The sequence below is a fragment of the Oratosquilla oratoria genome, chromosome 30 (assembly GCF_046742065.1).
Source record: "Oratosquilla oratoria isolate Oo_2021 chromosome 30, ASM4674206v1, whole genome shotgun sequence".
In the NCBI taxonomy this organism is placed as follows: Eukaryota; Metazoa; Arthropoda; class Malacostraca; order Stomatopoda; family Squillidae; genus Oratosquilla; species Oratosquilla oratoria.
Genome location: NC_134806.1, coordinates 7,340,769 through 7,353,298, shown reverse-complemented (window position 1 = coordinate 7,353,298; position 12,530 = coordinate 7,340,769). Strand labels below are relative to the sequence as shown.

Genomic DNA, 12,530 nt, shown 5'->3' with positions numbered 1-12,530 from the left:
CACAATTGTCAAAGGTGTTATAAGTTTCCTAATAATGAATCTTATATTTTTCTCAAGCATAATTTGTAATATGGAAAGGCTCTGAAAATAGTATCCACATAACATACAACATTAAAAAAAATGACATGCTTACTTACTTGCTTGCTCAGTAGTAACTTTATATTGATAATAATTAAAAAACTCCCCACCAAAGAGGAAACTAAACTTTGGATTGTCTTTCTGTTTGCTTTTGGTCATCTGCTCAAATTCAGGTCCATTGCGGGCAACAAATTGTGCAAGCTTGTCAATTATGTTCTTTAGTTCCTGATCTGCAAATATAAAACAACTTTAAATATTTTGTTTATATAAAATAACATTTTGATATTTAAGTTTTGATGGTATCTATAAGCAGAGGACCAGTGTTGCATTTCAATACTAGCACCATGTCAATATTGTAAAACAAGATCAAGATCAGATAGATCAAGGCAAATTCTTTCTATTAAATTTAAAAAACAAGTTTATAAGTCGGAACATAGTAATACATTCTTTAACAAAAATATACTTATAAACACATTAGTCTATCCCATTAAGTAAAATGATCCTTGCTGAAGATAAACCATCAACCTATGTGATAGTTTAGGTACTATTCAAACTACAGCACACATGACCTCATAGTGATCACTTTTAGTTGTGCTGCAGACATATACCACTTCCCTAAAGTAAATTTCAGTTTGGCAAATATTATTACATTCAACCTTAGGTCACTCAGGAATGTCAACTACATTGTGATCAAAGAGTGTGATTTTTTTTTGTTTTCAAAAAATAAAATAAATAAGTAAATAACTATGAATAGAATTAACATAAAAATTATATACAATTAAATATATACCTGTACAGTAAAATTCCTTTTATCCAACTTTGGTGGGACCTACCCTAGATTGGATGTTTGGAAAAGTCGGATATTTGAATGTACACTAAAAAAATAAATAAATAAATAAAAACTCATTGGTTTGAGACATTTTCACTTGTTTACAGTACAATAAAGCATAATAAACAACAAAGCAGAGTTGAGGAGAAATAACCACCAAAGGCCAAACATAAACAAACGCTGAAATGCTCGCGAAAATAACAGCCAACCTGAGTGCCATGAGTCGGTAGCGGCGAGAGCAATGACTAAACAATTATTCGACAGTTGGATGCTTGGACAAATTCAACTTTTATCTGACTTGGAACACTGAAGAAAAAAGTCAGGTGTTTGAAGGTCGGATAAAAGGAATTTTACTGTATGGTACATCATATTCGATAAACTGAGATTTACTTCATACCAAAAATTTGCAAAAAAATGTTGGCTATTACCTACAGCTAACATGGTTTTATTAATCTTATCTACAAAATTCTCTAATGACTAATGAATTACTGTATTGTCTTCTGTGTATAATTTTCCAAGGCAAAGTTTATGACACTGTTTTATTGTGTTCTTTATTCTTTACAAAATATGTATACATACATATACCAAGGCTTTTCCCCCTTACAAGGGGGGTAGCCAAAAAGAAAAAGGCATAAAATCATTCCCACCCATTCCATCCCTGAAATACACTCCACACCCCTCCACCCTCCCTCCTATCTTAGCACCTCCTGAATGACGGGTCATCCCTGCACCTTGTCCACTGCCCTGGGTCAGAAGCAGTGTCGCAAGACACAGCACATTCACAGCAAGGCCACTTCATTTAATCAGCGACCCCCCCCCCCTCCGTCCCCCCATTGCATAAAATGAGAGGACGGGGAGAAATCCCTTCGGGCTGCGTCAAATTTTGCTCACACATACTACCTCACCCCCCATCCACCCGTCCATTCCACCTCATGCTATCACAACATCATCCATATACAACCACTCTCCATTCCTTCCCCAACAGACACTCCCCTCCTCCCCAAATATGTATGATATGACTAAAATGTTTTTAATTGTCATTTAAGGTTTAATAATGGTTATGCTCATATTCTGTTGTTTTACCACTTGTACTGTCATTGGAACAGACCATCCAGTGTCATATTCATTATTATCTTATATTACAGTATTATCATTAACATTTTTTTATGCGTTTTAATTAAATATTAAAAGTGGCTGTCAATCAACCCAATACCCCTGGTCTCTTGCAAAAGATCCAGAGCCCTCAGGTAACTGGCTAGTACCTATAAACATGTAGTTTTTTCTTTAGTTATATAAGGAAATGGGGGGGAGGGGTTCCAGGGAGGTATTTTCATGGGGTGCAGCAAAATAATACATGCATGTATTTATTTATTAATATGATATATGCATTCTTTTGCCATTACACGACCAGAAAATTGCTCAAATAGAAATTGGAGTGCATTCCCCTAGTTATACTACACCTACCATGGGTATGGGAAGTGGATGAAACTCTACCTATCAAGCCACAAAAATTAATTAATTTGACAAATAAACACATACTGCATTATGAATGACCTGTGGTGCAAACACTTCTAGAAAATGGCAGGAACAGTTCTGGATTGGGAGTGGGAGAAGTTAATGTACCAGGTGGCTCTTTGGTGGTACACAACTTGAAAATGTAGTTGGCCCGGAATGCATAAAAGTGATTTGAAAAATATAGACTGAAATAAATTTTTAGTATTACATGGTGCCCTGGATTATTGGTGTTATTCCTATCATTATGTCATGAACACCAAGGCTTTTTTAATTATGGCTACTAAAGAGACTGCAATCTGCTTCTGAAGAGTCCATGGAGACACTGAAGTGGCTGCCAAGCAGAAAGCCATTTTTCTGTGCAGTCAAACTATAAGTCTAATTTCCAGTAGGAGAGAAATATTCTATCCCTCTCACAGAATGACTGTGGATGCCAACACAGTCAATCCTTTAGGTTAGTCTAGGATCATGTAAAGAGAAGGTTCCTGTACAGGTTTCTGGCAACAGCAGTTGTTTCCTCAACTCTCTGTCCATTACCCTTTTTGGCAAGGAAAACCTTACCAAGCCAATGTGCAATAGAAGAAGAAGAAGAAGAAGAGGAGGAGGAGGAGGAGGAGGAGGAGGAGGAGGAGGAGGAGGAGGAGGAGGAGGAGGAGAAGAAGACGACTAAAAAAAAAAAAACCCAGCCTGATTCCTGTGCTTTTGTATATATTTGGTAAACAAATTTTTTTGCAAGGGTACTTTATTAAAACTTACTCCCTTATAAAACAGATACCTAAGTTAATTTTCCTGAGAATACTTATTACATACATATACCAAAGGCTTTTCCCCTTTACAAGGGCGGCGGCCAAAAAACAAAGGCATAAAAACCTCTCCCACCCATTCCATCCCCAACATACTCTACTTCCATCCACCCCTTTCCCTCCCTCTTATCTTGGCACCTCCTTGATGATGGGTCATCCCTGCATCTCCCCCACTGCCCTGGGTCAGAAGCAGTGTTACATGACACAGCACATCCACAACAAGGCTGCTTCATTAAATCAGCAATCCCCCTCTCCATCCCCTCATGCATAAAAGGAGAAGATGGGGAGAAATCCCTTCAGGCTACATCAATTTATTTTTTACATATACTCCCTCACCCCCATCCCCTACCCACTCCCCCTCATGTATCACAGCATCATCCATGCACAACCCTTCTCCATTCACCCCTATCCATCCTCTCCCATCCTTCCTCAACAGACATTCCCCTCTTTCCTAATACCACTTTATTTCCGCCAAGAAAAACATATTACGTTGATGTATTATAATATACAAAATTAATAATTAATTTTCTAATGTTATATCGAATAGGTATACAATTCTAAAAAAATACTGAAGACATATTTATCCTTTCATTTCTTTGACCTCTGCATCTATCAAAAACATGGCATATCTTTCACCTGCAGCAGCTTCATTAGTAAATCGGTTTTAGCAACTGTAAAGGAAAAGGAGAAGGAGTACAAGAAGAAGCTGAAGGAGGAGTGGGAGGGAGTGAAGGATAGAGTAGAGCTAGGTGTGGAGGAGGAATGGGGATGGTTCAAGGAGGGAGTCACAAAGTGTGCAAAGATGGTGTGTGGAACAAGAAGGGCAGGAGGAAATAGAAGAAAGGGTAGTGAATGGTGGGAGGAGGAAACAAAGAAGGTTGTAGAAGAGAAGAAGCGAGCTTTCACACTTTGGTTACAAAATAGGATGAGGGAGTCATATGAGAGGTACAAAGAAAAGAAAAGAGAAGTAAAGCAAAAGGTAAAGGAGGCAAAGAGGAGAGCAGATGTGAAATGGGGTAAGAGTATGACAGAAAATTTTGAAAGTAATAAAAAGATGTTTTGGAAAGAAATTACGAGAGGAAGAGGAGGCGAATCAAGTAGAGAAGAAAAGGTAGAAGGTGCAGATGGAGAGATGATAATGGAAGAGAAGGCAGTAAGGGGAAGATGGGCAGAATATTTTAGGGAGTTGCTAAATGTGAAGGAGGATAGGGAGCAGGGGAAAAAATACTTTTATTTTTTCCAGAGCCATTGTTTTCTAAATTTCACCAGAGCCATTTTTTTTTAATTACCAGAGTCATTTTTGATACTTCCAGAGCCATGTTTTTGCAGGTTCGATTTCCTTCAAACTCTTGGAAGGCTAACTCATTACTCATGTACATCTGATGCCAAATAATCTCCAAATAAATAAATACTCATGTGCATCAAAAATATATATATTTTTTTTAACAAATCAGCCTTTAATTTTGGGGGGAGGGGGATGGGTGAAACTGATCGGCAGACACAGCGCCTCTGGTTCCACTGGCAGTGGTTGGGGGTGGAAATGCACGACAAGCCTTGCAATACACCGTTAGAGTACCATCACTGCCCTGATCCACTTCAAGCCAATCTAGGTTCCATGAGCGTATAGTAGATTCATGCTTTGCTGGCTTTCGTTTTCCTTGGCCCTTGCCCGTAGAGTTTGAATTAGGCTTTGCTGGTCCAGAAGCGGTTCCTGCCGTCAAAACACTCTCCCTCGATTCTGAAAAGACTGAATCTGAGGGCAAACCATCTTCACTCGCTTCACTAGAAATCACTCCATGATGTACGATCATCGAAAGTTTGGCATGGACGTGACGTATGAACGTAGACCTAGCTACCATAAATCTAAGCTAGCTAACGAATAATTTTTCATTTTTGTATTTTTTATTCTCCCTCCAAAGATCTATATTTATGAACTAAATATATAATTATCAAATGTTCATATTCATACTTAAATTTATTTACTTTCAATTACTAACCAAACATTTGATTCCATTTGTTTTCTCATAAATACGCGAACGAGGTTATAAATGGGATTTCCCAGTTTCCCTCCTAGGCCTCGAGTGAGTTTCTATATGTACAGTGTACGTATGCATGCAGTGATGTGGTATTGGGTATGGTGCATTGTACATGTAGTCAGTGCATTGGTTGGGCAGCTAGCTGCATGCAACCAATGAACTTCCCTGCATACAGGTACCATGCAATTCGCAACTAGCGACATTATGTAGCACAATAGTCGTGTAGAGTCTAGTCAACATGTACTAATATACGCGCGCATGCAGCTGATACGAAGCTAGGCTTGGTAAGCCATTGAACTCTAGCAGCTATACCGCGTACACATACGTACGTATATCAACAAATTAAAGTTGATTGATGCGTTCCGCTTATGATATCGACTGATAATGCAATGATTGATCACGGGTAAGTTGTGTTTGCTCTGATCCTTTTATCAATGGTGATGGGATTCAGGGATTGCCAACTGATGGATAATGCATGAAAAATGCTGAATCTTGCTGCGGGAGCGATTTTTTTGTGGGGGATCACTCCCGCTATTGGATTTGCAAGAGCGACATTGGAACTTTCCCGAGCGAAATCGCTCGTCGCTCCCGTGTATTTTTTCGCTGATAGGAAGGGAAAGATAGCTGCAGTGGGAAATGTGAAGAAAATGGAGGAGAAATAAGGAAGGATGAAGTGAAGGCAGTTGTTAAGATGATGAAAGCAGGTAAGGCACCTGGTCTGGATGGATGCCATGCAGAATGTCTAAAAAAAAGGAGGTACAGTGATGGTGGACTGGATGGTGAGGTTATTTAATGTTTGCTGGAGAGAGGGTAGAGTGCCGGAGGACTGGAGGAGTGCCTGTATAGTTCCACTTTACAAGGGAAAAGGGGACAAGTGTGAATGCAGTAGTTTCATAGGGATTAGTTTGTTAACCCCTTCCATACGGTGCCGCACACGTAGGCGTCATGAGGAGCAAGTGGATTCGCGACGCTGCCATATCGGCGTCTTGATTATATTTATTGTAGTCGCCCCTGTGTTTTTACATTCTCCTAAATGCGCCCTGAATCCCATTCTCTGTGGTTTTCAAAATTCGTGGGTGAAAGAGAGAATGATCGATATAAGCGATGACTATATTTTATGATGCGAATATTATTACGACACGTCATACGGCTGGCATTGGCTGCTGCCCGCGAGATTTAAGTCCCGTACTGAAGTGGTTAAGTGTAATTGGGAAGGCTTATGGGAGGATCTTGATTGAGAGGATTAGGAGAGGAACAGAGGGAGTAATTGGTGAGGAACAGTGTGGATTTAGATCGGGTAGAGGTTGTGTAGATCAGATTTTTGTGGTAAGACAGATATGTGAGAAAGCTATAGGTAAGGGGAAGGATGTTTTTTGGGCCTTTATGGATCTGGAAAAGGCTTACAACAGGGTAGACAGAAAGGCACTGTGGGAGGTTTTGCGGATATATGGGATAGGAGGAAAGCTTCTAGGAGCTGTCAAGAGTTTTTATGAGAGTAGTAGAGCTTGTTTCAGGATTAGAAATGGAGAGAGTGAGTGGTTCGAGGTAAAGGTGGGACTTCGTCAAGGATGCGTTATGTCGCCCTGGCTGTTCAACTTATACATGGATGGGGTAGTGCGAGAGGTAAATGCAAGGGTAGTGGGTCAGGGATTGGAGATGGTTAAAGAAAATGGAGAAAAGTGGGAGGTGAGCCAGCTGTTCTTAGTGGACGACACTGCACTTGTGGCAGGATCGGAGGAGGGATTGAGAAAGTTGGTGACAGAGTTTGGGAGAGTGTGTGATAGAAGAAAGCTGAAGATAAATGTGGGTAAAAGTAAGGTGATGAGATGTACAAGGGGTGAAAGTGGCAGTAGTCTGGAAGTGAGCATTAAGGGAGAGTGACTGGAGGAAGTGGATAGTTTTAGATACTTGGGTGAAAAATGTGGTAGGAAAAGGTGGAGTGAAGGTGGAGGTAGAATGTAGAATGAGAGAAGTGTAATATGCAATTTTCTTGGCGGAAAAAAAAAACTTGCTACAAGCAAATATACTAACAAAGTTGCTAGCATAGGATCGGGACGTCATCTTGTTGTCTGTCAAGTGTTGTCTGCCCAGTCCAGCTGGGGCCTGGTGTACTTCTGCCAGTACTTCACACGGTATATATTCTTGATGGAATGTTATTAAGCTGAAATCCATGCATTCCTTTAAGCTATGAGAAACCTATATACCCTGCAATCAGAAAGTGTGATTGAACAGGCCGCCGACATCCGTGACGACAACGACAATCCAGATGACCTTAAATTACAGATACAGATTTACTGAATACACGTAAGGATAGGTTAGGTTAGGTTAGAATAGACAAATTTATCCTTTCATTTCTTCGACGTCAGCATCTATCAAAACAAACATGGTGTACCATTCATCCAGTACGACTTCGTTACTGGTAAACAAACATGGCTACCGCTCACGTTAGTCAACCACACTCCGGACCTCAAAGGTGAAATTTATGGGGGTTTTTATATACTTTTTATGTGTTTTTGTTCATTTTATACCTGTTTTGCAACACGCATTACTCAATTTATTAGTGCTTCCCACCTAAAAACCACGATTTCCCACAGGTCCCCCCAGATCGTTGGGGAGATGTAGGCATAAGTGCATAACTTCAATAATTAATTACTTGAAAAGTACGAATTTGCGACGAAAATAATGTACACCATCGTTCATATCACAACATTTCTCACCAGAAACACATAAGCCACATATCAAAATCGTTGGTTGGGTGAAACTAAATTAACCAAAATTATATTTGATAGTTTCTTGCCTTTAGATTTTTACTCGGAAAACTAATTTGCCAAGGATAATAACCAAATTTGCATTTATATTGGTGAAAATCTATTTGCTTTTAAAGAATTGGGCACATACTTTAGGTACCCCCACAAAATTAAAAAAAAAAAAATTAACCTTTAAATTATTGTTGCATATGAAAGACAACTTTATTAGAAACAAAATGTTTTTTAAATTTTTGAAATAGCTTGAAAAATAAGGAAGATACGATTTTTTGAATTATTTTCTTAGCCCGCATTTTTGACTAGACTTTACCATAGAATTAAGGGCGGTAATTTGTAAAGCTTTACCATAGAATTAAGGGCGGTAATTTGTAAAGATTTCGGTAAAGAAATACACATTAACTCAAAACCACTGGTCCAATTTTATTAAAATTCGGAATACTTGGGTTTTATGGATCAACAAATCACATGAGCATGTCAAAAACAATGTGAGACATCTCCATCATACCATATTTGCCTTTTCATGGCACCCATGAAGCTGTCGCTAAACGCCGACCAAAGTCGACCGACGCCGACCAAAACCACACAATGACGGTTTTTGCTCAAATGCATAACTTATATATAAAAAATAACACATGGTTGCATTATTTGACCTATTTTCTTTAAAATGGATAATTTCCACGTAAAATGATCAAAGAGAAGTTACGTTTTTATCCTCTGAAAAATTATCAGCCGGCAACCAACGCCGACGAAACCCAAACAATGACGGCGTTGGTTGCCGGTTGATAATTTTGTAGAGGATAAAAACGTAACTTCTCTTCGATCATTCTACATGGAAATCACACATTTTAAAGAAAATAGGTCAAATAATGCAACCATATGCTATTTATTATATATATAAATTATGCATTTGAGCAAAAACCGTCATTGTGTGATTTTGGTCGTCAATGGTAATAAGTAAACAAAATCGAACGCGAACTGGACGCATCAGATTCATGGGTGATATGGCTACATTCCGGGGATTTAAGCTCAATTATGATGTAATACACGATATTAAGCTTCTCATGTCCGGGAGAAAATAGGTTGATAAACTTGTTTATGCAACTTAAATTATGTTTAGAGATGCCTTACCTTAATATTTTTACTCGGAAAACTATGTTGCCGAGTTTGACAACCAAATTTCCGTTTAAATCGCTGAATTTTTTTTTTCTATTTCAAGAATTAGCCTTACACTTGCAAAACAACAAGATAATTTGAATATCTTTCGCATGCGCTAAGCGCATGAAGCATTCAAATTGAACCAAATAAAACCTAGTGGGCCGCAACATATGGCCATGAAAACAATACATGGTCGACGGTGGCGCCGCGCGTGGATTCGGGGGTACCTACATACTTGCACAACAACAAGATAATTTGAATACCCTGCTCATGCGCTGAACGCTCCAAGCATTCAAACTAAGCCAAACGAAATTCAATGGGCTGCAAAAGATGGCAATGTAAACAGTACATGCGTGATAGTGGTGCCGCGCGTACCTAGAACATTTACCACCATGAATAACATATATTATCATATGATGTAATATAACAAAATTGTTTAATTTTCTATCACTATATTGCATAGTTGTGCACTTATAAATATTTAACGGAATAAGTCATTCCTGTACTCATCTGAACTAATTCCAAATTTCCACAACATAATTATAATAGAGAAATGACAAGACTGATTTTGTGATTACTATCCAAATTTCTCACCACTGCAAATGAAGGAAATATGAATGACAGTTTGAAACCCGACAGCTCTTATTATAGGTAGTGACTCTCCAGCTTTAAGTACTCTAACTATAAGAAGTATCTATGGAGCATGAGTCTACTCCAAGAGTAGATGATCATGAAGCGATTTCGTCCTGATTTGTCAATTGGGATCTTACCTTGTGGTGGCTGAGGAAGATCCATCTTTCTGTTAATTAATTATACAGATGCTAAAAACCATAGGGAGCAATGCTGATTCCCTTCTAAATCCTCGTCTTTTCATCTATTCACCAATTATTGGTCATGCACTCTAACCCAAACTTTCGAAGTGTAAACAAATAACTAGTCACAGTTGCCAGGTAGCCGGTTGTTACAAAAACCGCTAGACTTAAAGTTCGTTTTGCTAGACTTTACTGAAAACATATACAGTTTCTCAATGTATGGTAAATTAATAACCCAGTAGTTCTAGAGCCATAATTGTTGTACCTGGAAAATGCAATATAAAACTTCCCCACACATCTTGCATTTTTTTTAAAGCTACCATTACCTAGGGTTGCCAACTCTGTTAAGCTACAATGAAGGACACAAAAACTTTATAAATATTTATCTAAGTGGCTATAGATCATAATAGATGCCAATATTAAATGCAGATGAAAATACAAAAAACAAGAATGAGAAGACATTTATTTTACCTTCATCAAAGAAGTTTTTTGCTGCCTTCAGAAAATTGTATCATCTTTTATGTTTTTAGCGAATTCCAAGCAACTATCTTTTATTTTAAAATATATGAGTTCATTCTTAATTCAACAGAGCATCAGTTCCTTTCATCTCTCCATTTAGATGACATTAAACTAAAAACTTTCTCATAATAAGATGATGGTCTGAATTGATAGTACAAAAGAAACTATTTTGAAAACATTGATACATTTAAAGTCCATAGATTTCAAAATAAAATACCACTATCTGCTTTTTGTTTTTGAGTTTATGGAGAGTTCAAAGCTTTTGATAATGTCGAAGTTTCTTTGAATTAATACTACTTCATCAAAAAGTTCATCCATTTTTAATTGAAGCTTTCCTTCTAACTTCAAATATTCTACTACCTCTACAAATTTCTGAAACTTTGGGAATGAATGGCCTAGGAAACTTAGGTTTGATAATTAGCCGAATGTTGAATTTTCATCGAAATCTATTGTGTTTTTCCAAATATCTGATAATAACATGAAATGTTGGCACTACTATTACAAGTTTTCTCGCATAAATTTCACTGTTCTTCTGGTATTTATAACAAATTACGGCTCGATTTTGTGAAGGGCTTCATCACAAACTTGTATAATGCGCCATATTTGTTTTGGTTCTTCGTGAGTTCAGTTGATAGACGGAGGGTATTGCCTTTCCAAACGTACCACGGCACCTCCTTTCTTCCTCTATTTATTTATTTATTTATTTATTTTTTATTATTATTATTATTATTATTATTATTATTTTGTGATTCTCAGATTTAGGAACATCGTTTATGATTTTTAGGTTTTCCCTAAATGAACGCATTTTTTTTAATGGAGAATTGAGTTATACATAAAATGAGGCTATGCGGTATGCGGTCTGCTGTCTGCTGCTCTGTGCTTCTGGTATTGTGCTGACTAGAGTTGACAGAGTCTGCACCCTTACAAGAAATAAACACTTTTGCAATCACGTCTTGAGAGCAGGAAATTGAACTACCAGTCAAAACGATTTCAAAATAAAGGACAAACAGTGTAATTTCAAATGTCAATAAAGGACAAGGACAAATAGAGCTGAATATAGGACTGTCCTTTGAAATAAAGGACGGTTGGCAACCCTACCATTACCTGAATGCCATGCTGTCAAACGAACATTAGACAGGACAGGAAAGTTGATAATCAGTTATTGCTTGTGTACCATGGGGTTACTGCTTGACAAAATGCAGAGCACATAACAAATACCTTACAGCTTCGCGACATCGGCCTCCTCCCAAACATAAATATTTTTATTAGAAGAGAAATCCGTGATGCGAGAGCTGAGCCTTCCGCACCCAGGCAACCCACGGATGCTTAAATTCGTGTTTTATAGTTGATCAGAAAGACTGATAGGAAGTCAGAGTAATGGCGCCAGCCAGGCAATAAGCAACGTTATCTTTCCGATGAATATGCTGACTCGAATACAAACATTCCAAATGAAGATGCAGAATGTTTTGCGAAACATTTTGGTGATTTTTCATTTTATCTGTGTTTCGTCTTCCCGGTTCATTATTAAAATCTCAATGAATCTTAGAAATTCAAACTTTCCCCTCTACTCCAAGTAAAAATCCGCTTTTCGAAAGCTAGAAAGATTGCATAAGAAATTTATTACTGATTCATTTGTTGTCATTTTCAACAAAATGTACATACATACATACACCAAGGCTTTTTCGCCCTTACAAGGAAGGTAGACAAAAAGGAAAAGGCATAAAATCATTTCCACCCATTCCATCCCTGAATACACTCCACACCCCTCCACCCTCCCTTTCATCTTAGCACCTCCTGGATGACGGGTCATCCCTGCACCTTGTCCACTGCCCTGGGTCAGAAGCAGTGTCACAAGTCACAGCACATCCACAGCAAGGCCGCTTCATTAAATCGGCGACCCCCCCTTCTCCGTCCCCCCATTGCATAAAAGGAGAAGACGGGGAGAAATCCCTTCGGGCTGCGTCAAATTTTGCTCACACATACTACCTCACCCCCCAATCCCCCCACCCATTCCACCTCAT

The 12,530-nt window shown here is 38.3% G+C and overlaps 1 protein-coding gene across 5 annotated transcripts in view; it reads right to left on the bottom strand.

Moving 5' to 3' along the window:
* The window catches only part of scaf6 (SR-related CTD associated factor 6), a 276,422-nt gene extending 266,289 nt beyond the window's left edge, over window positions 1-10,133 (bottom strand). For 3 of the 5 annotated variants that reach the window (XM_076212514.1, XM_076212515.1, XM_076212518.1), the window contains exons 1-2: window positions 9,949-10,133; window positions 138-308 (exon numbers count right to left, since the gene is read on the bottom strand). In XM_076212514.1, coding sequence (XP_076068629.1) covers window positions 138-308; window positions 9,949-9,973 — 196 coding nt within the window. In that variant the 5' untranslated portion in view covers window positions 9,974-10,133. The remainder of the gene's footprint in view (window positions 1-137; window positions 309-9,948) is intronic. The other 2 variants (XM_076212516.1, XM_076212517.1) reach the window with 1 other exon arrangement.
* Window positions 10,134-12,530: the final 2,397 nt, after the last annotated feature.